General features: G+C 29.3%; 1 protein-coding gene across 1 annotated transcript in view; it reads left to right on the top strand.

The window, feature by feature from the left end:
- The window catches only part of LOC142226793 (serine/threonine-protein kinase MARK1), a 30,217-nt gene extending 27,829 nt beyond the window's left edge, over positions 1–2,388 (top strand). Inside the window, exons 6-7 of the mRNA XM_075297010.1 lie at positions 996–1,238; positions 1,317–2,388. Coding sequence (XP_075153125.1) covers positions 996–1,238; positions 1,317–2,116 — 1,043 coding nt within the window. The 3' untranslated portion in view covers positions 2,117–2,388. The remainder of the gene's footprint in view (positions 1–995; positions 1,239–1,316) is intronic.
- The last annotated feature ends 21,884 nt before the right edge of the window (positions 2,389–24,272 follow it).

Raw genomic sequence — 24,272 nt, 5'->3', positions numbered from 1 at the left:
TTTTTTTATAGGATTTTTTTTTTCTATACAGAAATTTTATTTCTATTCCCATACAGAATTTCGTCAAATTTTTATTTCTATAGAAAATGTAGTCGAAATTTTATGTCTATAGAAAATTTTGTTGAGTTTTTATTTCAATAGAAAATTTCGACAAAATTTTATTTCAATAGAATGTTTTTTTATATTTCTATAGCAAATTTCATCCAAAATTTATTTCTATAAAATTTAAATTTTATTTTTGTAGTACATTTTGTCGCAATTTTAGTTTTTAGAAAAGTTCATCAAAATTTCTTTTATTTTGTTATTTCTTTTATATTTAATTTCAATAGAGAATTGCGCCGCAATTTTTTTATATAGAAAATTTTCTCAAAATTTTATTCCTTTATATAATTTCGTCAACATTTTATTTCTATAAAAAAAATTGTCAAAATTTTATTTCTATAAAAAATTTCGTCAAAATTTTATTTCTTTAGAAAATTTCTTCGAAATTTTGTTTCTGTAGAAAATTTCATCGACATTTTATTTCTATAGAAAATTTTGTTGAAATTTTATTTCTATAGAAAAATTCGTCGAAATTTTATTTTTATTTTAGCAAAATTTTATTTCTATAGAAAATTTCTTCGAATTTTATTTCTATAGAAAATTTCTTCGAAATTTTATTTCTATAGAAAATTTCTTCAAAATTTTATTTCTATAGAAATTTTATTCCTACAAATAAATTCGTCGAGATTTTATTTCTTTAGAAAAATTCGTCGAAATTGTATTTCTATATAAAATTTCTTTTTTATTTCTATAGAAAATTTTGTCAAAATTTTTTTTCTATAGAAAATTTTGCTAAATAATCTTACTGATCGATGCCCCGATTCTGTTCTTGTAGACAACAAGATTTTCAATTTTGTTTACCCAAGTGCTAAATATGAGCTAAACAGAAAATTCTTTTTTTTACTACCTACAAATATCTTCTAATTCCCTACCGTTTTGTTTTTGTTTTTTAGGCCCTAATCAAAAGCTCGATACATTTTGCGGATCGCCACCTTATGCAGCGCCAGAATTATTCTCGGACGATCACTATATAGGAGCACCAGTTGATGTTTGGGCCTTGGGGATACTTTTGTATTTTATGGTAGTGGGTAATATGCCCTTTAGGGCACCCACAATACCAGGACTGAAGGCAGCCATACTCAAGGGAGACTATCTATTGCCGGGTCAACTAAGTCTGCCATGTATAAGACTAATACGTAAGTTAATCTATAGCGGCCCCACTCCCCCTAAACTATCTAATTATTATTGATTTTTTTTTTTTGTACGCTCCCCAGAACGCATATTAATCCATATCCCAATACGTAGACCCACCATCGATGACATGCTGAATAGTCAATTTATAACCCATCCAAAACTTAGTGCCGAGCTAATGCAACACGAAATCAATTTACGCACCAAACCCGCCAAACGTTCTGGTTTTTGGGTGCGTTCCAAATCCCGACGCATGCGCAAACAATATTCACTGCGTGAACGTTACATGGAGTTAACCAATAAACCGCCAATTAATATGAATACCAAACGCACAGACGGATTTTTCGTCGATAATTTCCTACAACCCATAGAGCTGGTCAAGGATATGCCATTGGAAACAATAAAAGAACAATCGCGCAACAATACACCCAAGCGATCATTTCTCTGTGGTACGCTCAAGAAAAAGGTAGGACCAATGGAAACTGAAAATGAACGACATTTGAATACAAATGGAAGTGTGGGTAATCCCAAGCTGCAATGGAATAATGTTTTAGCGGCTGTGCCGCCCGAGTGTCCACTGTTTAAAAATTACGATACAGAAACTGGGAACTTCATAATGTTCCCTAGTGAAACGGATGATATGTCCAAATGGGCACCATTGGAACTTGAGGCAAGACAGATATTGGATGAATTGGGTATAACCAGCGAAATGTTAATGCAAGCCTCACAAAATGCTCCACGTAGTGATATTATAGGTGCCTATCGTATTGTGATTAATCGATTGCAGAAACAATCTTGGCTAGCCCGAAAACATGTTGAGATGGCTTTGCAGGAAATGCCAAAAACAGAAAAGAAAATTGAACGATCATGTTGCATACTTTAAGGATGTTCCGGTTAAATGGTGCGACTAAGGTCACGTTGCATACTTTAAGGATGTTTCGGTTAAATGGTGCAACTAAGGTTAAATACAGTGGGTATGAAATGGAATTGTGATAGGAGAGGAAAAGTGCGATTTTATGAAGATGAAATGGAATGGTTTAGTAAATAAAAAAATATATACCCAAAAATTATTGAAAAAGGTGTTCAATTCCATTGTTGACCATATACTTGATAGAATATTTTGCAAATTAATTAAACATTTTTTATTATTAATAATTATTGTTTTTTTTTTTAATTTTTTTGAAATTTTTATTTCAAACCCTATTCAAAATTTATAAAGTACGAGGAATATCACAGAAGAAAATATAACCAATATTTACTCAATTAAAAGTTTAAATCAATTAACAAAAATTGAAATAAACATTTAATTGATCGAACCAACTTTTTAATTATAACAAAAATTGACATTGACTATTGATATTATCATTTTTATGATTGAAGAAATGGAGGTGCGTATTCTAGCTGGTTTCAATTACGAAAATAATCGATTCAATTAATTTTTAATTAAAAGTGCTCTAATCACGAAATTGATAATATCCGACCGACACCAATTAAACAATTGATTGATCAAATTAAAAATTTATTTAAGTAATTAACTCTGTGCGCACAAAAATATCATCGAAATTTTTGCAATTAAAATTTTTGTTGAATTTTGTTGAAAAAATTAATAAATTACGAATTACATTGATTGAACAATTCTTGCAATTAAATTAAAATCAATCAAAAAATTAATTATATCAATAAATTTTTTAATTGGATCAAATAATTATTTAACTGACAATGGTGATTAATATAAAAATTTCTGTATTTGAAAATTTTCAATTAATAATTAATTGGATCAATTAAAAATTTGTGATTAAATCCAAAAATGTTTTCTATCTGTTTCTGATTGAATTTTGATAACAATTATTTGAATCCATTAATTTTTTAATTGAAAAATATTTCAGATTCATTAAACATTTTAAATGAATCAAATATTTTTAATTTACTTTTTTTAAATTCAATTAAAATTTTAATTGAAAAACTATTAGATATATTTTTTCCGTATGGTGAATGACCCAAGTGGGGTCATTTACCATATCCTGTTAGATACAAATAATTACAAAATTATTTAAATCCTTTAATTAATTAATTATTTAATTGGTAATTAATGGTAATTAATACTATTATTTCTGTAACTAAAATTTCTGTATTTGAAATTTTTCCATAAAAAATTAATTGGATCAATTAATTTAGTGATTAGAAGCAAAAATGTTGTTTTTGTTCGTTTTCTCTGTCTGATTGAATTTTGCTTGGTTAAACATTTAATTGAATCAATTAATTTTTTTAAATTGAAATTTTTCTTACATTCATTAAAAATTTTAATATCTGTAATTTATTTTTTTTTTAATTCGATTAAAATTTTAGTTGAAAAACTATATATATTTTTTCCGTTTGGTGAAAGACCACTTATTTCCGACTACATTCAACTAATTACAAAATTATTTAAATCCTGTAATTACCCAGCAAAACAATTTGGAAGTTCTTCCAAAGGCACAACTTTAAAAGCACTTCAGGAAGATGCACTCCCAATTATGTTCTTTATTTTAACTACACAGGAAGTTAACTCAATTTTTTATAATTGGGTTTTTTCTTACTTTTAATGGGTAATTTTAACTTTTTTTGTTTCAAATACGTTAAAAACGGAGTAAGAATTCATAAAATGGTACAAATCATTTAAATTTTGTGGAAAAAAATGCTAAATCCAATCTGAAAAAATTGTGAATTTTTGAAAATATTTGAGGTCAAACGTTTCCGATAAGCGTTAGAATCCATTAAAACTTACACTGACAAAAATATTGTCATGAGGTCAAAGATTTCATGTCTTCAAAATACGAATGCAAATTTTGCTTAGCATAGAAGAAGCATTTCTCTAGTATAAAGTTTTTTCCTTGTCCAAAAGTCGATAAACTTTTCAATGAAGTTATATTATCCTTATAATTAAGCGATTTCACTTAAAAATGGGTATCATAACATGAAAGAAAAAATGTTTGGCCTAAGGTCAACTTGACTTTAATAATTCAGAAAAATTCCTTAAATTTAATGAAATTGTCTTTAAATTTGTTGTCTCTTTGCATCTTGACTACAAAGCAAAAAATCGTTCAAATATAGGACATGTTTTTCAAAACTTTATTTTAAAGAAGTTTTTTACTTCAAACATAGCATAATTTCTACTGGAAGTCGATTCTTAATTTGGAAAATAAAGTTGTCGTTAACTCGTTTTTAAAGGACTTTGACAGCATATGAAGGAAAAAAGCGAAAAATTAAAATTTACTTCCTAGAAGCAAGTACACAAAACCGAAATTTAAAAGAGAATTGTGTCTTAAAAGTATCCTTACTTGTATTCTCCGCTTCTTTGGCTCGGAATCAATACCAAATTTTTTAAAGTAAAGACAAAATCTTTGGAACCGGACATGCTTTTTTTTAGTGTATAAGAAATTATAAAAAATATTTTTTTGACAAACTATCACAGAATTTTTTCATTTACATCCAAAACATTGAATTCAGATCACACCTAAAGAAGTGATGCCAATTCAGTGCAACGGCTGTTGAAATGGAGGACTTCCGTCCTATGACAAGCCCATGTTAAATTCATCGCTTCTGCGTCAATGAGGAACCACTTCCGGTTCCAAAAAGAAAATTTTCATTACTTTTTTGGCGACGCTTTTTTGCAGGGAGTTAATTATTATACCCTCCACCATAGGATGGGGGTATATTAACTTTGTCGTTCCGTTTGTAACACATCGAAATATTGCTTTAAGACTCCATAAAGTATGTACATTCTGGGTCGTGGTGAAATTCTGAGTCGATCCATGCGTGTCCGTCCGTCTGTTGAAATCACCCTAACTTTCGAACGAAACAAGCTATCGACTTGAAACTTGGCACAAGTTGTTGTTATTGATGTAGGTCGGATGGTATTGCAAATGGGCCACATCGGTCCACTTTTACGTATAGCCCCCATATAAACGGACCTCCAGATTTGGCTTGCGGGGCCTCTAAGAGAAGCATATTTCATCCGATCTGGCTGAAATTTGGTACATGGTGTTAGTATATGGTCTCTAAAAACAATGCAAAAATTGGTCCACATCGGACCATAATTATATATAGCCCCCATATAAACCGATCCCCAGATTTGGCTTGCGGAGCCTCAAAGAGAAGCAAATTTCATCCAATGGGGTTGAAATTTGATACATGGTGTTGGTATATGGTCTCTAACAACCATGCAAAAATTGGTCCACATCGGACCATAATTATAAATATAAATCGATCCCCAGATTTTGCTTGCGGACTCTCTAAGAGCCAAAAATAATCTACCAAAATTTTATTGTCATAGAAAATTTTATCAAAATTTTATATTTTTATAGAAAATTTTGTCAACATTTTATTTCTATAGAAAATGTTGTCAACATTTTATGCCTTTAGGAAATTTTGTCAAAATTTTATTTCTATAGAAAATTTTGTCAAAAATTATTTCTCATATTTGTTGTTTTGATCTCAGCTTAAAAACCATTGCGTTGACTAAACTACAAGAGTAGTATGATTGACGTTCAAACTAACAATTAAAAAACAAAACGAAAAAATGTATTTCTATCGAAAATTTTGTCAAAATTTTATTTCTATAGAAAATTTTGTCAGAATTTTATTTCTGTAGAAACTTTTGTCAAAATGTTATTTCTATAGAAAATTTATGTAGCATTTCATAGTTGCAGAGCGATATTTGGAAAATCTTCCAAAACATCAAGAATTCTACCAATGTACCAAATAGTAAAAAAATCTGACATTTTTGGTAGACTCGTGTTCATAATTGTATATAGCCCTCATATAAAGCGACCCCGACATTTCAATTCTGGCTCTATAATTACCGCACAAATGTTCATATTGGTTCGTAATTATTTCTTCCCTATATATACCAAGCCAAGCTCTGTATATATATGTACGTATATACGACCTTTCTTTTGTCTTCCAAAAATCCCGCATAGACTAACTTACAGTTTCGAAGATGATGTTAAGAAGTTTTAAGATGTCTTGCCATCGGCCGCAATCCAAGTAATTTAATTGTGGTTAACCGCAGGGCTGTGGAGTCGAGTCAATTTTGCTCGACTCCGACTCCGGAGTCGACTCCGGGTAATATAACTAAATCTCATTTTAATACCACGAATTTGTAGTTCTATTGTATTTTCAAATTAGACTTCTACAAAATCTCGGGCAATATTTGGGAAATATTTATAACTGTGTAGACAATTTCGCAAAAATGCATTTATGATTCATTCATTGAAAAATTTGAAAATTTGAGTCATTTCTACAAGTTTTTGACTTAGCAGGGAGCATTAGTGAGCATACAATTTTGGTAAAATTTTTGTCTAGTAAATAAAATTTTGCAAAATTTTCTACAGAAACAAAATTTTTACTAAATTTTCTATAGAAATAAAATTTTGGCAAAATTTTTTATAGAAATCAAATTTTGACCAAATATATAGAAATAAAATTTTGAATAAAATTTGTATAGAAATAAAATTTGGCAAAAATTTTTATAGAAATTAAAGTTTGAAACAGTTATCAATAGAAATACAATTAAAAAAAATGTATAGCAAACAATTTTTTTTTTGTATTCTATAGAAACAAAAGTTTGACTAAATGTTCTATAGAAATAAAATTTTGACTAAATTTTATACAGAAAAAAATATTTCTATAGTAATAAAATTTCGAATACATTTGTTATAGCAGTGAGCATCAGTATGAAAAAAAAATGTTGAGAAAATTTGCTACAGAAATAAAATTTGACAATTTTTTATAGAAATAAATTTTGAAAAAATTATCAATAAAAATACAATTTTTTTTTTTAAAAAATATCAATAAAAATACACTTTTAGAAAAATTTTTGTGTAGTATATAAAATTCTGCAAAATATTCTACAGAAACAAAATTTTGACTAAATTTTCTATAGAAATTAAATTTTGACAAAGTTTTCTAATAAAAAAATTTATTGCTATAAAATTTTGGCAACATTTTCTATAGAAATAAAATTTTGACCAAATTTTCTAATAAAAAATCTATTACTATAAAATTTTGGCAAAATTTTCGATAGAGATAAAATTTTGACTTAAATTTTTATAGAAATAAAATATCAATATAAATAAAATTTAAAAAAAATTTGTGTAACAAACAAACTTTTGCAAAATTTTCTATAGAAATACAATTTTGCAAAATATTCTATAGAAACAAAAGTTTGACTCAATTTTCTATAGAAATAAAATTTTGACTAAATTTTCTATAGAAATAAATATTTCTATAGTAATAAAATTTTGAATAAATTTTTTATAGAAATAAAATTTTGACAAAATTTGCTATAGAAATAAAATTTTGGCAAAACTTTTTATAGAAATAACATTTTGACAAAATTTTCTATAAAAATCAACCTTGAAAAAAATTTCTGTCAATATTCCACATATGTATATGGCCTTAAAATAAAATTTAAAAAAAATAATAATAATTTCGGGTATTAAAATGGAGCGATCCAGCCCATCTGCTAGTCTAACATTCTAGGAAACATCAAAAGATAGCCGTAATTGGAAGTTGATTTTCATTTACAATCATGCTGTACATTGATCTAATGAATAACGCAATGGAAACTAATTTGCGTAAAAATTTGCTTAGTTACAAAAATGTGAAGTGTTTTAAAATATTTGGTTTAGCCGGAGTCGGAGTCGAGCAAAATTTTTACGACTCCGACTCCAGCAAAATCTTCAGACTCCGACTCCACAGCCCTGGTTAACCGTCTTTAGTAGAAGTTTCTACGCAATCCATGGTGGAGGGTACATAAAATTCGGCCTGGCCGAACTTACGGCCGTATATTACTGTTTAATTTGTAATTAATGGTAATTAGTACTATTATTTCTGTAATAAAAAATCAATTAATTTTTAGATTAAAGGACAAAAAAATACTCTATCCGATTTAAACTAGCTTTAATCACAAATTCATTAAAAAAAAATTAATTGAATCAATTATTTTTTTATTGATTTTTTTTTTAAATTCAATTAAAATTTTCATTAAATACTATTCGCTATATTTTCTGTGAGATACCATTTGTTTCCTTTTAGATTAAATTATTTAAATCCGATAATTTATTAATTGATTATTTATTTAAATTTAATTGCAACTTTTATTGAATTGAATTAATTTAAATCAATTAATAGCTTAAATAATTTTCTACTAAAAATTTAATGACAAAAATTTATTGAATATTTGATATTCATAGCATTTTTTTAGCTTACACTTTTTTATATTTTACCTAACTTTTTGGAATATCTAATGCTTTAAAAATTCTTCAAAATATACTCTCCATTTCATCCCACTGTTTAGAGCATCAAACTTTGAATTTATAGAATGATATGTTGTGTGAATGGACAAGGTCAATAAATTCCTTGATAAATAAACTTTTCCAGCATTAATTAAAGTAGTCTAAATATTACGAGGGTTGGCAATGAAAGTTAAGTGAAAATTTTCATTGGCCATAAAATTTCCCTGTAGCTTTATCTAATAGAAAAAAGGTGCCACATTTTAACAAACAAAAATTAAATAAATAGAATTTTTTTTCTTTCTAACCCACAAGAAAACAAAACCAACACCTATACAAAATAAAAAAAATAAAACAAATATTAATGGAAAGAAAATTAAATAAATCATAATTTTTTTTAAACAAAATTAATAAAAACGAAAATCTGTTCTTGAATATTATAATGAACAGTCTAAGTCTTCTTTAATAAAAATGATCTCTTGCATTATAAAAAAAGACATAAAACGAAGGAAAACAATAAAAAAATCTTAACAAATTAATAAAACAAATTTTAAAACACCCATAATTTAATAAAAACTAATTTTAAAAGTCCCATCATTTAATGTAGTCTATTTATAAAAAAAAAAAATAAAAAATCTTGCCCAAATTGTAAGAGAATCTATAGAAATATGTTGCAAACATATTCTCGAAGGCTCTTAGGTGAACTAAGATCAGTATACAGAATATTTAAAAAAAAACTCTACATATAAATATATAGAAAAAAAAAAACAAAAAACATTAAATAAATTTTTAAATGTTAAAATTAGTCCCAACAATAACATCAACAATAGGTGTTGTATGCATTAAATTTACCTCCATAACTGCATACCCAGGAAATTTTAATATTTAAGCTATACTTGTTTTCTTTTTTTTTTTTGTTTATTTGTACTATAAATAATTTTTTGGAATTTTATTATTACTCAAATAGATGATAGGGAAATATGATTTTCTCTCTTAATGATTTCATTATAATTTTCTCATATTATTTTATATTATTTTTTTTTAGCAAATGCACTATAACATAACAAGAAAAAAATTTTACTCCCATGGAGTTACATTTAATTACGATCGGAAATAATAATGAAAATCATCTTTAGTAAAATTAAACAAAGAAACGAAATATGGTTTTAGTTCCAATTTTTTTATTACGATTTTATTATTATATTAGATACAAATAAAACAAAATTATTATTAAATTAATTACGTATGTATATCATATTTATATGTATTGTATTGTGTATTGTATACCATACATAGTTATTAATTTATTACATGTTTTAACAGACACATACAGACAAACACACAAAGAGAAATATATAATAAAGAAATCTTAAAGAAACAAAAAACATAAATACGATTTTTCAAGACAAGTCAAAAGAATGGTAAGTTTTCTAAAATATGAAGAGGAATCCAGTAGCAGCACCAAAACCCAAATGAAACACAGCCTGTAATGTAAGACGACGCTTCATAATGAATATGAGTCCCATGAAAATGAACGCCAACCAAAATTAGGGCTCACTTTTGATTCTCGATTAAACGACTTTGTCAAAATGAATCCTAATTGACAGAAAAATATGAAATTTTAAGAAAGAAGAAAAACATTCATTAATACGAATGTTTTGGGAATCGCTTAAGCACACCTTGGAGTCTGTCCATAGGGGAAGATCTTAAATCCTGACCGAAGGCCGGCCACACAACAAATAATCCTAATGAGCTACAATCCTATTCTGAACAAAAGTGTGTATAGTTGCCGCCACTGTAAGAACCCAAAAACGAACTATTTGCATAATAAATATTTCAAATAAAATCTTGACAAAATTTTCTATATAAATAAAATTTTGACAAAATTTTCTATAGAAAAAAAATGTTGACAAAATTTTCTATAGAAATAAAATTTTGACAAAATTTTCAATAGAAATAAAATTTAGACAAAATTTTCTATAGAAATAAAATTTTAACAAAATTCTCTATAGAAATGAAACTTAAAAAAAAAATCTATTGAAATAAAATTTTGACAAAAATTTCTATAGAAATAAGTTATATTAAAAGTAAAAAAAAATTTCTATAGAAATAAAATTTTAACAAAATTTTCCATAGAAATAAATTAAAAAAAAATTCTATAGAAATAAAATTTTGACAAAATTTTCTAAAGAAATAAAATATTGACAAAATTTTCCATAGAAATAAATTAAAAAAAAATCTATAGAAATATAATTTTGATAAAATTTTCTATAGAAAGAATTTTTTAACAAAATTTTCTATAGAGATAAAATTTCTATAGAGATAAAATTTTGACATCATTTTCTACAGAAATAAAAATTTTGGCAAAATTTTCTATAGAAATAAAATTTTGACAACATTTTGTATAGAAACAAAATTTGGATAAAATTTTCTAAAGAAATAAAATTTGGACAAAATTTTTTATAGAAATAAAATTTGTGCAACATTTTCTATAGAAATAAACTTTTGACAAAATTTTGTATAGAAATAATTTTTTGAAAAAAATTTCTATAGAAATAAACTTTTGACATTATTTTTAATAGGTATAATTTTTTTAGGTTTGTTCGTTCTATTACTGTTGGTTTATACTTCAATCATATTTGTTGTTGTTTCGATCTCAGCTTAAAAACCATTGCGATGACTAAACTACAAGAGTAGCTTAACCAACAGAGGAAAAAAATTTTTGTCAAATTTATTTGGGAAAGCCCTATAGACTGCAAGATGGGTGGATGAACTCACGTTTCCGAATTACCACATTCCTCATCAGCATCCTCTACTTGCAGCAAAACTATCAACCAATTATCAGAATAAATTCTAGTGGTTGACTAAACCCAAAGTAAACCACATTTGAACCTTCCGAAAAAAGGTTTATGATAGTCGGCTTTTGCCGAAATAAATCTAAGTACAAACATTACTCTCTGTTGGTTATACTACTCTTGTAGTCTAGTTAACGCAATGGTTTTTAAGCTGAAATAAAAACAACAAATATGAAATAAAATTTTGACAAAATTTTCTATAGAAATAAAATTTTTGACGAAATTTTCTATAGAAATAAAAATTTTAACAAAATTTTCTATAGAGATAAAAATGTTGACGATATTTGCAATAGAAATAACAATTTTTGACAAAATTTTCTACAGAAATAAAAAATGTTGACAAAATTTTCTATAGAAATAAAATTTTGACATCATTTTCTATAAAAATAACAATTTTGCTAAAATTTTCTATAGAAATAAAAATTTTGACAAAATTTTCTATAGAAATAAAACTTTTGACAAAATTTGTTATAGAAATAAAAATGTTGACAAAATTTTCTATAGAAATAAAATTTTTGACATCGTTTTCTATAGGAAAAAAATTTTGACAAAATTTTCTATAAAAATAAAATTTTGACAAAAATTTTGATAGAAATAAAATTTTGACAAAATTTTCTAAAGAAATAAAATGTTGACATCATTTTCTAAAATATTAGAATCAATTTGCATATGTTCGAATTGAATAAATATAGATTTCAATTTTAGGACAATTATAAAAAACTTGCTCTAAATGGGGAGTAGGAACGCACCGATAGAAAAATGTTATGGTTATCCAGAGTCCAAAGTAAATTTGACTTCAACCCAGTCAAATTTACTTTGGGCAGAACAATTTTTTCGACCCCGATGGGGACTAAACCAAAACATCCACTCATACACACCATTCTGGGCCACCACCCATTTGCGAACCTAGTTTTCCAAAAACAAACACTTGGGATAAAAATTACATTACCAAAAAAATCGGTAGATCGGTCTAACAGGTTGGCTGATAAGTCCCCGGTCTAACAAAGAAAAACACATTTTTTTGTCAAAATTCGTTTTTATTATTCAACATAGTTCCCTTCAAGAGCGATACAACGATTATAACGACCTTCCAATTTTTTGATACCATTTTGGTAGTACTCCTTTGGTTTTGCCTCAAAATAGGCCTCAGTTTCGGCGATCACCTCTTCATTGCAGCAAATTTTTTTCCCTGCGAGCATCCTTTTGAGGTCTGAGAACAAGAAAAAGTCGATGGGGCCAGATCTGGAGAATACGGTGGGTGGGGAAGCATTTCGAAGCCCAATTCATGAATTTTTGCCATCGTTCTCAATGACTTGTGGCACGGTTCGTTGTCTTGGTGGAACAACACTTTTTTCTTCTTCATATGGGGCCGTTTTGCCGCGATTTCGACCTTCAAACGCTCCGATAACGCCATATAATAGTCACTGTTGATGGTTTTTCCCTTCTCAAGATAATCGATAATAGATGTGTTCGTCGGTAACCACCTCTTTCGGGTGTCCACTGCGTTCACCGTCCTCCGTTCTCATTTCAACACGCTTGAATTTTGCATACCGATCAATTATTGTTGATTTCCCTGGGGCAGAGTCCGGAAACTCATTATCAAGCCAAGTTTTTGCTTCCACCGTATTTTTTCCCTACAGAAAACAGTATTTTATCAAAACACGAAATTTCGTTTTTTCCATTTTTTCACAATAACAAAAGTTGCTTCACAAAAGACGCTCTATCTCACAAACTAATTGACTTACAGACGTCAAATTTTGACACGAATCATTTGAAGGTTGGTACTATATAAAAATAATATGCATTTAATACTAGCGACGCCATCTATGTGTCAGACCGGGGACTTATCAGCCAATCTGTTATATGGGGGCTTTACTAAATCTTAGACAGATGTAACCACAATTTAACACAGGTCTTTGTGGACGTAAAACACCTCCATATTTTCATTTTCAGGCAATTTTGATATAAAATACAGTTCTACAAGCTTATGATAGGAAGAGATTGGTTTATATGGGGGCTATTTCGAAACCTGTACCGATATAACCAATTTTCTAACTTGGTCTATTGGTCCGCTGATTTTGGTTGCAATGCATATCAGCCACCCTGTATGGGCTATTATGATTCCAATTTTCACTTGCCCTCTTAGAATTTCATTTAACCTATAAATTCTGGGTCCTAATAATCATCGTATAGAGCAAGAAAGCATCCTAAAAAATTTCTTTATTTTAATGAAGTGGCATCTTTAGCTCAACATATTTGGATCTAAGGACCTGTTCGTAGCCGAAACCTTTTACTAGCATTGATAAAAGTTTGACGTAAATCGTCGTGAGAATTTCATTTAACCTATAAATTCTGGGTCCTAATAATCATCGTATAGAGCAAGAAAGCATCCTAAAAAATTTCTTTATTTTAATGAAGTGGCATCTTTAGCTCAACATATTTGGATCTAAGGACCTGTTCGTAGCCGAAACCTTTTACTAGAATTGATAAAAGTTTGACGTAAATCGTCGTGAGTACTATAATTTCACTATCCCAACGGGCTAATAAAATTGACATTTACGATATCCCAAGGCGAGACATGTCTTGATTATCTCAAAACAAAACAAAAAAGTAGTTTTATTTTGTAGAGCAAATTTTTTTTATTTGTTTTTTACCACAGTAAAAAGTTTCGGTTTCGAACAGGCCCTAAGTAAACTTTCTTTGAGTGTTCTTAACATGTTCTTTATCCTAATCCATAAATTTTGTGGTTCTTTATTTCTACTTATGTAGCGACATTCTATTAAACAGTAATATATGTATCACTGTCGCCTTATTGTTACCGCATTGTTATATCGTTTCTATATGATTGCGAATTTATAAATTCCCATTGCGGCTACACCATCTGTCACAGACCCTTTTCATTTTGGATATTTTATATGAAAATCACGTATTTAGGACGATTTTGTAATTTCAATGACTTTCACCAATATTTTATAAGACATTGAAAATACTTGACGTATTTTTTTGTATGCTAGGGAAATTTATTTATCGCCATTGCTATAACATATGTGACCTTTCCTTTGGTCTAACATAGCAGAACTAAGAAATGTTGAGTGGTTTTGTTTTTCTTAACCGAAATTCGATTTTGTCATGTCACTCCAATTTGAAGTAGAAATGAACCTTATTTATGAAATAAACACGTGCCTAAGATTACACACTCATTCTCCAGGAGATAATGCGCAAACTCTCTGAGAATGAGCGTGAATTGCTGAGTAGTATGTTACTGTATAAAACATACAGTAGATTTAGCAGATTGCTGTGGTGAGTAAATACACACTTTAACAGAGAGCATATGATATCCACTTATACACCACTACATCACAGTTATTTTCTTTGAGTTATCACAATAACAATCCACATAAATATGGAGCACTAGAGCAGTAGTGTAGCATCCTAAGTGCATTTCAGTTTTGAGTTCACCACACATTATTTAAGCTCTCACAAACATACAAACTCGTGGGGAGAGAACCCTCTCTCTATGTCTATTACGCTCACTATCTATTATTGCCGCAACCACACAAGCATGTTGGTGTTTCTTCTTCGGTACAAACTCATGGACCATCACATAAGCGGCTTACAGAAACAGAACACGGTCAATAAGAAAATTATTATCATATCCTAACCAAACACACACTCAAAACACTTAGGACTCGTACATGATAAATACTTACACATATACAAATAATTGTTTATAGAAGATTTGTTGGAACAACAGATGCTGTATGCAAAGCATCAACAACAAATCGTAGTGGAGGAAAATGAAAACGTATTTGGACTTGACTTTGAATCAAGAAAAACAAAATAATTAAATTCAAAGTTTAATTTTAAAATTTGAGGTTTGTGATGCGAAAAGAATAACAGGTTGGCTGATAAGTCCCCGTTCTGACACATAGATGGCGTCGCTAGTATTAAATGCATATTATTTTTATATAGTACCAACCTTCAAATGATTCGTGTAAAAATATGACGTCTGTAAGTCAATTAGTTTGTGAGATAGAGCGTCTTTTGTGAAGCAACTTTTGTTATTGCGAAAAAAATGGAAAACAGGAAATTCTGTTTTCTGAAGGGAAAAAATACGGTGGAAGCAAAAACTTGACATGATAATGAGTTTCCGGACTCTGCCCCAGGGAAATCAATAATAATTGATTGGTATACAAAATTCAAGCGTGGTGAAATGAGCACGGAGGACGGTGAACGCAGTGGACGCCTGAAAGAGGTGGTTACCGACGAAAACATCAAAAAAAATCGACAAAATGATTTTGAATGACCATAAAATGAAGTTGATCGAGATAGCAGATGCCTTAAAGATATCAAAGGAACATGTTGGTCATATCATTCATCAATATTTGGATATGCTGAAACTCTGTGCAAAATGGGTGCCGCGCGAGCTCTCATTTGACCAAAAACAACAACGTGTTGATGATTCTGAGCGGTGTTTGCAGCTGTTAACTCGTAATACACCCGAATTTTTCCGTCGATATTTGACAATGGATGAAACATTGCTCCATCACTACACTCCTGAGTCCAATCGACATTCGGCTGAGTGGACAGAGACCGGTGAACCGTCTCCGAAGCGTGGAAAGACTCAAAAGTCTGAGAAGGGAAAAACCATCAACAGTGACTATTATATGGCGTTATTGGAGCGTTTGAAGGTCGAAATGGCGGCAAAACGGCCCCATATGAAGAAGAAACAAGTATATACGGTCGTAAGTTCGGCCAGGCCGAAGCTTATGTACCCTCCATCATGGATTGCGTAGAAACTTCTTCTAAACACTGCCATCCACAATCGAATTGCTTAAGTTGCGGTAACGCTTGCCGATGGCAAGGTATCTTAAAACCTCCTAACACCATCTTCTAAATTGTATGTAAGTCCATACGTGATATATATTAAATCAAAAAAGATCGATCCAATACGTATATAATTCAGTTTGACAAAGTAGACATAAAATTTTGACAAAATTTTCTACAGAAATAAAATTTTAACAAAATTTTCTATAGAAATAAAATTTTCTATAGAAATAAAAATTTTGACAAAATTTTCTTTCTATAGAAAATTTTGTCAACATTTTTTAAATTTCTACAGAAATAAAATTTTAACAAAATTTTCTATAGAAATAGACTTTTGACAAAATATTCTATAAAAATAAAATCTTGGTAGATTAATTTTGGCTCGAGTGGCAACCACGATTATGAACCGAATAAAATTTGAACAAAATTTTCTATAGAAATAAAATTTTGACAATGATGAAAATTTTATTATGAACCGAATAAAATTTTAACAAAATTTTCTCTAGAAATAAAATTTTGACAAAATTTTCAATAGAAATAAAATTTTGACAAAATTTTCTATATAAATAAAATTTTGACAAAATTTTCTATATAAATAAAATTTTGGTAGATTATTTTTGGCTCTAGGGCAACCATGATTATGAACCGATATGGACCAATTTTTGTGTGATTGGACCAATTGTTGTATGGTTGTTAGCGACCATATACTAACACCACGTTCCTAATTTGAACCGGATCGGATGAATTTTGCTCCTCCAAGAGGCTCCGGAGGTCAAATCTGGAGAACGTTTTATATGGGGGCTATATATAATTATGGACCGATATGGACCAATTCTGGCACGGTTGTTAAAGATCATATACTAACACCATGTTTAAAATTACAACCGGATTGGATGAAATTTGCTTCTCTTTGAGGCTCCGCAACCCAAATCTGGGGATCGGTTTATATGGGCGCTATATATAATTATGAACCGATGTGGACCAATTTTTGCAAGGTTGTTAGAGACCATATGCCAATACCAAATTTCAGCCGGATCGGATGCAATTTGCTCCTCTTTGAGGCTTCGCAAGCCAAATCTGGAGATCGGTTTATATGGGGTCTATATATAATTATGGACCGATGTGGACCAATTTTTGCATGGTTGTTAGAGACCATATACCAACATCATGTACCAAATTTCAGCCGGATCGGATGAAATTCGCTTCTCTTTGAGGCTCCGCAAGCCAAATCTGGGGATCGGTTTATATGGGGGCTATATATAATTATGGACCGATATGGACCAATTTTTGCATGGTTGTTAGAGACCATATTCCAACACCATGTACCAAATTTCAGCCGGATCGGATGAAATTTGCTTCTCTTTTAGGCTCCGCAAGCCAAATCTGGAGATCGGTTTATATGGGGGCTATATATAATTATGGACCGATGTGGACCAATTTTTGCACGATTGGTAGAGACCACCTACCAACACCATGTACCAAATTTCAGCCGGATCGGATGAAATATGCTTCTCTTAGAGGCTCCACAAGCCAAATCTGGGGATCGGTTTATATGGGGGCTATATATAATTATGGACCGATGTGGACCAATTTTTGCATGGTTGTTAGAGACCATATACCAACACCATGTACCAAATTTCAGCCGGATCGGATGAAATATGCATCTGTTAGAGGCTCCACAAGCCAAATCTGAGGGCCCTTTATATGGGGGCTATACGTAAAAGTGGACCGATATGGCCCATTTTCAATACCATCCGACCTACATCGATAACAACTACTTGTGCCATGTTTCAAGTCGATAGCTTGTTTCGTTCGGAAGTTAGCGTGATTTCAACAGACGGACGGACGGACATGCTTAGATCGACTCAGAATTTCACCACGACCCAGAATATATATACTTTATGGGGTCTTAGAGCAATATTTCGATGTGTTACAAACGGAATGACAAAGTTAATATACCCCCATCCCATGATGGAGGGTATAAAAAGTGTTGTTTCACCAAGACAACGCACCGTGCCACAAGTCATTGAGAACGATGGCAAAAATTCAAATTCAAAAAAAATTCGGCCCGGCCGTTGTTAGGTCCGTATATACTTGTTTCTGATATTATCCTCTAAGTTCAGAAATACGAAATTATAGAACATTGAAATAGGGATTCATTTCCAACCGAAGCGATATTTTAGCCCAGTATTTGCTTTAAGAGGCAATAATCCAAGCAATACAACCTTTTTATTGTCAATAGAAAATTCCGTTCATTAAAAAAGAAAACTATTCTTTCAGTGTATAGAACATCCAATGTAAAGTTGCTTACTTTTCGAAAGAACGTCGAAATTTAAAATTTAATGAAAATTTGAAATTTGCCATAGAGTTTCTTTGCAATGCTAATTTAAATAATTCTTTTATATTAAAAAAAACGAATTCACGCTTGTTGATGATAGTTCTTTTCTTACCTCTTAACCTCATTTCATCACTACTAAATTACAAAAAAAAAAAAAAAAACTAAAAATTAGAAATTTTCGAACAAACTTTTTGAAGATTTCCGCCCCCCCAAACTATAAGTCAAACAAAACAAAAAGTCAACGGAAATAAAGAAAAAGATGGTATTTCCTATTCTTTTATAAACAAAAACAACATTTTTTATTTTATTTGGCAAACGAATCTCGAATTTGTTCAGGGCAGATATTGATGGCAGCTTCCTTTGGTGTTGGCCAACCTACAAACAACAACAACAACCACCATCATATAAGGCCAAATCATAACAAATGACGTCATTGAATTTTAATCTAAACACAAAACACTCTCTCTCAACGACTCGACTGGGCCATAACAAATAAAAACATATTGTCCAAAGGACTAAAAACTATGACAACTATGGTTGGTTCGGAGCTAAGGACTATCTGAAATCCTTGACCTGGTTATGAGGGAGGATCGCAAGGGTATGAATGAAAATAGCCATTGTAAAGGTATCGTAATAGAAAATACAGAGTGGCTAATTTCTTGCATTCAGAACAAAAGTATTCCGTGATAGAGGCTATGTTTCATCGCGTTCTAAACGTGGACGAAAAAAGATTGGGCTAATGCCATTGAAGTGCCAACAAGTGCAAGAGCTCGCCGATGTACCAAAAAATTAGGCTGATAGGAGGCAAGGAGTTGCTCCGCTTACTTGCCAAAGAGGTCAGCTGAAAATTTACAACTTTGATTGGCCATCAGAATTCTAGGGCCACAGTAACGTCCGATGATCGCTCCCGTCTCGTATTCCTCGAACGTGGACTCAAATTAAATTCCGAATGTTATAGGTAAAATGTCCTAAAGTATTGAAGCCATGGGCAGAGAAACACTTCTGTCGCAGATCATGGACATTTCATCTGGACTCAACACAATCGCACTCAGCATGCGTTAACTAAAAACGGCTTAAAACGGAGGTTTTCCTTTCATTTCTACATTACCAAAATTTCCGGATTTCAATCCAGACTTTTGTGTGCGGGGCACTTTGAAGAATTGGCACTAAATATATCATTGTATCGATAATCTCAAAATGGCGATTTGCTGGAAAGGGTCCAAAATACCACAGAACCACTTTCATGCAGCGTGTGGTTGCTTTGTCGGTAGTTTGAAGAGCAAAAATGCGAACAAATCTAAACTGATTCTAAACTTTGATGTTATTCCGACATCTTTTGTTATTCAACAGTAAAGTAAAAAATTAAACAAATATAGCGGTTTACTTGGTTGCATTACATATCACCACCTTGTATACATCTTTGACAAGGGAGTAATTCTACGGCAATGTCCACCTGTCCATCTGTCTGTGGTAATCACACAACAGCCATCAATAATAGCGCTATCTTCCTGAAATATGGCAAATATTTTGTCTGCAAGCAGGCCAAATTCGAAAATGGGCTATATCGGTTAAGGTTTCGAAATAGCCCCCATGAAAACTAATTTCACGATTCCATTACGCTTACGCTTATAGATTTTTTAGCGCATTTTTATACGATTTCTCTGAAATTAAAAATCTAGAAGTATTTTACTTTTTTGACAACATTTTCTATAGAATTAAAATTTTGACACAATTTTCTATAGAAATAAAATGTTCACAAAATTTTCTATAGAAATAATATGTGTGACAAAATTTTCTGTAGAAAAAACTTGTGTGACAAAATTTTCAAAAGAAATAAAATTTTAAGAAAATTTTCTATAGAAATAAAATTTTGACAAAATTTTCAATGAAATAAAATGTTGACAAAATTTTCTAGAGAAAAAAAATTTTGAAAAAAAATTCTAGAGAAATTAAATGTTGACAAAATTTTCTATAGAAATAAAATTTTGACAAAATTTTCTAAAACAATAAAATTTTGACAAAATTTTCTATAAAAATAACATTTTGATAAAATTTTCACAAAATTTTCTATAGAAATATTTAAAATGTGTGATAAAATTTTCTATAGAAATAAAATTATGACAAAATTTTCTATAGAAATAAAATGTGTGACAAATCTTTTTTTAGAAATATAATTTTGACAAATTTTTCTATAGAAATAAAATTTTGACAAAATTTTTTATAGAAATAAAATTTTGACAAAATTTTCTATTGAAATAAATGTTGACAACATTTTCTATAGACATAGAATTTGGCAAAATTTTCTACAGAAATAAAATTTTGACAAAATTTTCTACAGAAGTAAAATTTTGACAAAATTTTCTATTGAAATAAAATTTTGACAAAATATTCTAAAATTTGGACAAAATTTTCTATAGAAATAAAATTTGGACAAAATTTTCTTTTTAAAGAAGCTGAGAAAATTTCCTATAGAAATACAATTTTGGCAAAATTGCGATATTTCCACCCTAATATTAAGGTTAGGATTAGTCTAAAGAGCATTTACCACACACAAGGACTTTTTGACAAAATTTTCTATAGAAATAAAATTTTAACAAAATTGTCAATAGAAATAAAATTTTAACAAAATTGTCAATAGAAATAAAATGTGTGACAAAATTTTCTATAGAAATAAAATTTTGACAAAATTTTCTATGGAAATAAAATTTTGACAAAACTTTCTATAGAAATAAAATTTTGAAAAAAAATTTCTTTAGAAATAAAATTTGACAAAATTTTCTATTGAAATAAATGTTGACAAATTTTTCTATAGAAATAAAATTTTGACAAAATTTTCCATAGAAATAAAATTTTGACAAAATTTTCTATAGAAATAAAATTTGGACAAAATTTTCTATAGAAATAAAATTTGGACAAAATGTTCTATAAAAGTAAAATTTTGACACAATTTTCTTTAAAAAGAAAGTTGAGAAAATTTTCTATAGAAATAAAATTTTGGCAAATTTGCGATATATCCACCCTAATATTAAGGTCAGGATTAGTTTAAAGAGCATGTACCACACACCAAGGACTTTTGACAAAATTTTCTATAGAAATAAAATTTGTCACACATTTTCTCTAGAAATAAAATTATGACAAAATTTTCTATAGAAATAAAATGTGTGACAAAATTTTCTATAGAAATAAAATGTGTAACAAAATTTTCTATAGAAATAAAATTTTGACAAATTTTCTATGGAAATAAAATTTTGACAAAACTTGTTATTCTATGGAAATAAAATTTTGACAAAATTTGTTATAAAAAAAATTTGAAAAATTTTTTTATAGTAATGAAATTTTGACAAAATTTTCTATGGAAATAAAATTTTGTTGTTGTTTTTTATTGCAGCTTAAAACCATACATTGACTAATTTACAAGTGTAGCTTAACCAACAGAGGAAAAGAATGTTTGTCAAATTTATTTGGGCAAAGCCCTATAGACTGCAAGATGGTTGAATGGACTGCAAGATGGTTGAATAAACTGCCTGAATTTATTCTGATAATTGGTTGATAGTTTTGCTGCAAGTAGAGGATGCTGATGAGGAATGTGGTAATTCCGAAACGTGCGTCCATTCAACCATCTTGCAGTCTATAGGGCTTTGCCCAAAATAAATTTGACAAACATTCTTTTCCTCTGTTGGTTAAGCTACACTTGTAGTTTAGTCAATGTATGGTTTTAAGCTGCAATAAAAAACAACAACAATGCTTAAAGAACAAAACCAACAATAACAAAACAAAAGAAATAAAATTTTGCTAAAATGTTCTATGGAAATAAAATTTTAACAAAATTTTCTATGGAAATAAAATTTTGACAAAATTTTCTATTGATATAAAATTTTGACAAAATTTTCTATTGAAATAAAATTTTGACAAATTTTTCTATAGAAATACAATTTTGACAAAATTTTGTATTGAAATAAAATGTGTCACAAAATTTTCTATAGAAATAAAATGTATGACAAAATTTTCTATAAAAACCAATGTATCACAAAATTTCTATAGAAATAAAATGTGTGACATAATTTGCTACAGAAATAACACAATTGCGATATATCCATCCTAATATTAAGGTCAGGATTAGTTTAAAGAGCATTTACCACACACCAAGAATCTTTTAATTTTTAGATAAGATTTTCCATAGAAATAAAATTTTGACAAATTTTTCTATAGAAATAAAATTTTGACAAATTTTTCTATAGAAATAAAATTTTGACAAATTTTTCTATAGAAATAAAATGTATGACACAATTTTCTATAGAAATAAACTTTTGACAAAATTTTCTATAGAAATAAAATTTTGGAAAAATTTTCTACGAGTATAGAATTAAAATTTGGACAAAATTTTCTTTGAAAAGAAAGTTGAGAACATTTTCTATAGAAATGCAACTTTGGCAAAATTGCGATATATCCACCCTAATATTAAGGTCAGGATTAGTATAAAGGGCATGTACCACACGCCAAGGACTTTTTGACAAAATTTTCTATTGAAATAAAATTTTGACAAAATTTTCTATTGAAATAAAATTTGACAAAATTTTCTATAGAAATAAAATTTCGATAACAGTTTCTATAGAAAAAAATTACAAAATTTTCTATAGAAATAAAATGTTATATAAAAATAAAATTTTAACAAACAAAGCCTATAATCAAGGTACTCCACTACTTCCTCATTGTGATATATCCACCCTAATATTAAGGTCTTGACAAAATTTTCTATTGAAATAAAATTTTGACAAAATTTTCTATTGAAATAAAATTTTGACAAATTTTTCTATGGAAATAAAATTTTGACAAACAGTTTCTATAGAAAAAAATTTTTACAAAATTTTCTATAGAAATAAAATTTTCTATAAAAATAAAATTTTAACAAACAAGACCTATAATCAAGGTACTCCACATCTTCCTCATTGTGATATATCCACCCTAATATTAAGGTCAGGATTAGATGAAAGACCATGTACCACACACCAAGGACTTCCAAACAAATATAAGCTCATTGAATAAAAATAAAATTATTGCCATGTTTGTTGTATTTTTTGTGTGCCATTTTTTGTTACCCAACCAATAGACAGCAAACTTAGGTAAGCCGACAAAATCATGTTTCTTATTTCTCGGTATAAGGTAAACCTCAGATTTTGGATGAAACCAATATATTGATAGTTGGACCACAGACCACTACTACATGGATTGTGTCATGTAGGCTCTATGGAAAATTGTGTGGGCATTTGGGATGTTCAGGGCCACATAGCCATTTTGTCGTTAGTGGTGTATGTGCTCGCATTTGCCTTTGGCTTCCCAAATAGCCTTCCTACTGCACCAATTGTTAGAGCATCTCATCCTCGACCTTTCAAGAACATGGCCATGTGATGTTATGAAATCATATTAGCCATGAACTTCTTTCGGTGTTGTTATGGCTAACTGGTTGAGTGTAATAAATTTTTGGGTCATTTTATTGTTATTCTGCTTTTCTTTTGTTTGCATCTACCTTCATTTTCTACATTCGTAATATTCCACTAACGAAATGGCTAATAAAATATTATTGCCCAAAAAAAAGATTATAAAAAAATTCCTGGCCAAAGGAAGAAGAAATCTTCCATGTTTCTTTTCTCCAATCTGAAGGGCATAACAAATTTTACACGTAATTACATTGGAATTTAATTGTCCTTGGCTTTTTAGTGATTGCGGAAAATTATGCAGATGTCTATG

Source organism: Haematobia irritans, chromosome 2 (assembly GCF_050003625.1).
Source record: "Haematobia irritans isolate KBUSLIRL chromosome 2, ASM5000362v1, whole genome shotgun sequence".
Taxonomy (NCBI): Eukaryota; Metazoa; Arthropoda; class Insecta; order Diptera; family Muscidae; genus Haematobia; species Haematobia irritans.
Note: the sequence above shows the minus strand (reverse complement) of the source record. Positions and strands in the feature narration are given on the sequence as shown.